Source organism: Geospiza fortis, unplaced genomic scaffold (assembly GCF_000277835.1).
Source record: "Geospiza fortis unplaced genomic scaffold, GeoFor_1.0 scaffold183, whole genome shotgun sequence".
In the NCBI taxonomy this organism is placed as follows: domain Eukaryota; kingdom Metazoa; phylum Chordata; class Aves; order Passeriformes; family Thraupidae; genus Geospiza; species Geospiza fortis.
Window position 1 is genome coordinate 614,485 of NW_005054447.1, and position 4,488 is coordinate 618,972.

The following is a 4,488-nucleotide window of genomic DNA, read 5'->3' on the forward strand; positions in this document are numbered from 1 at the left end:
AAGCCAGCTGGAAGGGCGAGGGGGCTCCCAGCAGTGTCCCCTGTGCCCGTGTCCCTGCCTTGCCCAGCTGGAAGGGCGAGGGTGCTCCCAGCGATGTCCCCCTGTGCCCGTGTCCCTGCCCTGCCCGCTCCAGAGCTCCAGCCCGAGCACTCCTCGCCAGCCTGGCAGGGAAAGGAGTGATTTCTGCTCGTGGACAGGGGTGATCTCTACCAGTGCAGGGCCAAAAACCCGAGACAGGCTCTCAGAGAAATGTGTTAGAGCCCATCTCTGGGTGATGAGTGGTCCCTGCAGAACGGTGGCTCCACTTCTCCCTGGGCTCCCCAGTTCTCATTCCCCAGAATGGTTTGGATGGAAAGGGACTGAAGGCTCACCCAGTTCCAGCCCCTTTCCATGGGCACGGGCACCTCCCACTGGACCGGGGTGCTCCAAGCCCCATCCATCCTACAAAATGTAGAGGAAGCAGCGTTTATTTTGGGATTTGTTCACAGGTCCTCTCTGGAGGAAAATGAGAGGCCCTGGCTTCTGTCACCAAGGGAGCATTTGGGAGAGTGTGTTTTGAGGAAAGGAAACAGACACATTTTCTTTTGTGAATTCATGGATCAGGAGTGACACAACTGCAGAGCAGCATTCCAGGGTGCAGGACGTTTCAGGGCTTGGAAAACACCGATTATTAAGTGTTACTAAACGACAGCTGGAAATTGCCCTGTATTTTTCAAATGGCTCATTAAGGATAGATGCATAAATTGGGGCACTGGCCCCGTGGAACTGGGCCACGGCGTGACTGTCACAAGGCCAAATACCCGGCTGATTGCTCGGCTCCCAGTGATGCCTTTGGGAAGCTCAGCTGCCTGAAGGGGGAAAACCCAGTGACAAGGAGGTTTTTGGCCATCCTGGGTGGGATGTGGCTCAGGTTCTGGTACAGAGAGAGGCACTGGGGTGGGGGCTCTCCCTGAGGCTCATGGCTCGTTGTGGTGCCAGGGGGGCTCATCTCCGTCTCTGACCTTCACAGCTGGCAGGGTGGCAGCTGGGGGGCTCTGGTGGGCAGCAGACACTGCTGCTCACAGTCCCCTCTGCCCACAGACCACCAGCAGTCTCCCCCCCAGCCTGCTCCATGTCTCCACGGCCAGCAGCATCTTCGGTTCCCGACCTCCGCCGCCTCGAGAGAACGTCCTGGGCATCAGCTTCAAACCCTACAGCCCCGAGTCCGGCCCGGCCCCGAGCCCCTGCTCGGCCTGTGACAGCACCCGTGAGGATGGGGACAGGGCTGTCCCATGGCCCCAGTGCCTCCCAGGCTGGGGAGGGATGGAGGGAGGCAGGGAGGTCACAGGCAGCCACGGGCTGGAGTGTGAGGGGTGTGGGGGGCAAGGGAGAGCACAGTGACCACAGGGCAGCTCGGGGTGTGCATGGCCCTGCTCTCCCACAGCCCAGGGGCAGCTCCTGACCCTGACCCTGCCTCTGCCCTGCTGCCAGCATCCTCCATGTTCAGAGCTCCCTGCATGAGCCAGCGGCGGCTCGCGCTCATCTTCTGCGTCTCCGTGCTCATCGTGCTGCTCATCGCCCTCATCCTGCTGTGTGAGTGGGGTGGGGGCCCTGCCCGAGGGGGCTCCGGGCTCCTGGAGGGACCCTCAGGGGAGCTGGGGGTCAGCAGAGTCTGGGGATACCCACACTGGGAAGAGCCAGAGGGAATCCCCTGGCTCAGAGACAGGGATGTGCTCCTCCCGTTCCCTGAGCGTTCCTGACATCTGGTGGAGAGACGGGAGCTGGGGAAGGAGAAAAGGAGATCTGCTGCTGGGCTGGTGCCGGTGTTTGAGGGGTTGGGGCTGCAGTGTGCTTTCCTTCCGGCGGCCAGCAGGGCACCCAGCAGCACCCAGAGTTGCCCTCCCCAAGACAAACCATGGTCCGTAGGCAGAACAGGCACAGACACCCGGGGAATCCCTTCAATCCTGCTGACATCCAGCTGCCACTCTCCAACCCCCGGGCTTGAAGCACTCGCAATGTCGAATGCATTTCCTGTGGGTGAAGGGAGAGGTTTGCAGCAGCTGGGCAGCACAGGGGGGGCTCAGGGTGCCCAGTCCTCCCCCAGCAGCTCCTCACTCTTGCTCAAACCCGCCTCGCTCTCACACCCAGCAACGGGGAACGCTCCAGATGCCCATCCAGGTGGGGCACAGCCCACCACCCATGGGCAGCCCTGGCCTCAGCGTGGTGTTCTCCCGCTTCCAGTCATGTTCTGGAGGTCACAGACGGGCATCCTGTACAAGGAGCCGGCAGAGAGCTGCAAGGACAGCGCCGTGCGCTGCGACGGCGTCGTCGACTGTTCCCAGAGGAGCGACGAGCTGGGCTGTGGTGAGGCACAGGAGATGGGATGGGGGGAATGGGGGGAGCCCCAGGAGCACCCCTGACCCTCCTGCTCCATCCCACAGTGCGCTTCTCCTCCGAGGAGTCCTTGCTCCATGTGTACTCCAGCACCGAGAGCCAGTGGCTGCCGGTGTGCAGCAGTGACTGGGACGAGTCCCTCTCCAGGAAAACCTGCCGGCAGCTGGGATTTCAGAAGTAATTCCTGGAGGATGGGTTGTTCTGCTCGGGTGCTGGGGCCCTGTCCTGACTGAGGGCAGGGTCAGCTCTGCTGTTTCCCCCAGTGTTGTGTTTTCCCACTGGAAGGCAGCGTGTCCAGCGCTGCTCTGGGCACAGTGCAGGCACCAGGTAACCAGGTGGGCAGTGCCCACACTTGGGACCCTCACTGCCTGTCCTCTCCCCTCCCAGCGCCTCCCAGACCGAGTACATCCCCCTGCGTGTCCCTGGCAAGAGCCTCACGGTGACTGATGAGCGAGAGACCATCCAGCAGAGCCTCAACAGGTACCAGGGTCACCTCCCCCCTGCCCTGGTGCCACAGGGACAGGACTGAGGCTGGCTGTCCCTCCTCTCTCCCACAGCTCCCAGTGTCTCACAGGAAAGTACGTCTCCCTGCGATGCACAAGTAAGGAGCTGGCTAGGACACAGCCGAGGGTGGGTGCCCTTTTCACAGGCTTGGGAGCCCTTTCCCCCCTTCTCAGCACAGGGGCGGGCAAATGGGACATCTGGGTGATAGAAAAGCACCAACATTGCATTCCCTGCAATAAGTGTGGGTGGTGGGGGTGCTGTGTGTGTCCCCCTCCATGCTCCCTTCCCCCCGAGCCTTTCTCCCAGCCCTGCTGTCCCTCCAGCCTGCGGGCAGAGGATTTCTGGCCGGATCATCGGTGGGAAGGAGACCTCTGTGAACAAGTGGCCCTGGCAGGTCAGCGTGCAGTACGGGCCCATCCACATCTGCGGCGGCACCATCATCGACCCCCAGTGGGTGCTCACCGCTGCCCACTGCTTCTTCATGTGAGTGCTGCTGCCAGCCCGGGCACCCAGCCCAGCCCCACGGCCCGGCTCCCACTCTGTCACAGACACATTTTATGGGAAATCCTTTCCTTAGGAGTTTTCCTCCTGAGAAGCTGAGAGGCCTCAGGAACAAAATGTAAACAATGGTTATCTGCTGCTGTGGAATGCAACAGGTGCATCTGTGATTGGTCTCATGTGGTTGTTTCTAATTAATGGCCAATCACAGTCAGTTGGCTCGGACTCTCTGTCCAAAACAGAAGCTTTTGTTATTATCCCTTCTTTTTCAATTCCTTGCTAGCCTTCTGATGAAATCCTTTCTTCTATTCTTTTAGTATAGCTTTAATATAATATATATCATAAAATAATAAATCAAGCCTTCTGAAACATGGAGTCAGATCCTCATTTCTTCCCTCATCCTCAGACCCCTGTGAACACGGTCACACTCACTCCCTCCTGCCCCTCTTGCCCTACCAGGAACAGCATGAAGATCCTGGACGACTGGAAGGTGTACGGGGGGGTGTCGGACCTGAAGCAGCCCATGGAGGGCATCCCTGTGTCCCAGGTCATCATCAACTCCAACTACAGCGACGACCATGACGACTACGACATCGCCCTCATGAAGCTCTCCAGGCCACTGACGCTCTCAGGTGAGGTCACCCAGCTCACCCGGGCTTGGCTGGGTGGTGTTTGGGGGACAGGGAGGTGGACAGGACTGAGAGGTGTGCCCTGGGAACCATGGGGTGTGTGGGGCTGCTGCCAGCTGGGGCATCCACAGAATTCACAGAATGACCAGGTTGGAAGAGACCTTGAAGATCACTGAGTCCAACCCAGCCCCAAAACATCAACCAAACCCTGGCACCGAGTCCCACATCCAGCTCTGCTGTGGCCACCTCACCTGTCCCATGGCCAGGAAGGCTGTGGCACCCGCAGCCTGGGCTCAGCTGTGCCCCCAGCCCCACACGGGGCGGGTGGGTGGCATGGGCACAGAGGGGAGCCTCTCCTGCGCCCCACGCTCCTCGCTGGCTGCGGGGCTGTGCTGATTTCTGTCCCGGTGACTCATCCCTCGCTCCATCGCGGCTCCTGCAGCCCATGTGCGCCCCGCCTGCCTGCCCATGCACGGCCAGCGAC

At 60.6% G+C, this 4,488-nt stretch overlaps 1 protein-coding gene across 1 annotated transcript in view; it reads left to right on the top strand.

Annotated features, from left to right (window-relative positions):
• Positions 1-4,488, top strand: part of TMPRSS13 (transmembrane serine protease 13) — a 6,063-nt gene that overhangs the window by 497 nt on the left and 1,078 nt on the right. The window contains exons 2-10 of the mRNA XM_031062390.1: positions 1,081-1,250; positions 1,469-1,572; positions 2,221-2,343; positions 2,421-2,550; positions 2,761-2,853; positions 2,931-2,974; positions 3,201-3,360; positions 3,835-4,007; positions 4,447-4,486. Coding sequence (XP_030918250.1) covers positions 1,081-1,250; positions 1,469-1,572; positions 2,221-2,343; positions 2,421-2,550; positions 2,761-2,853; positions 2,931-2,974; positions 3,201-3,360; positions 3,835-4,007; positions 4,447-4,486 — 1,037 coding nt within the window. The remainder of the gene's footprint in view (positions 1-1,080; positions 1,251-1,468; positions 1,573-2,220; positions 2,344-2,420; positions 2,551-2,760; positions 2,854-2,930; positions 2,975-3,200; positions 3,361-3,834; positions 4,008-4,446; positions 4,487-4,488) is intronic.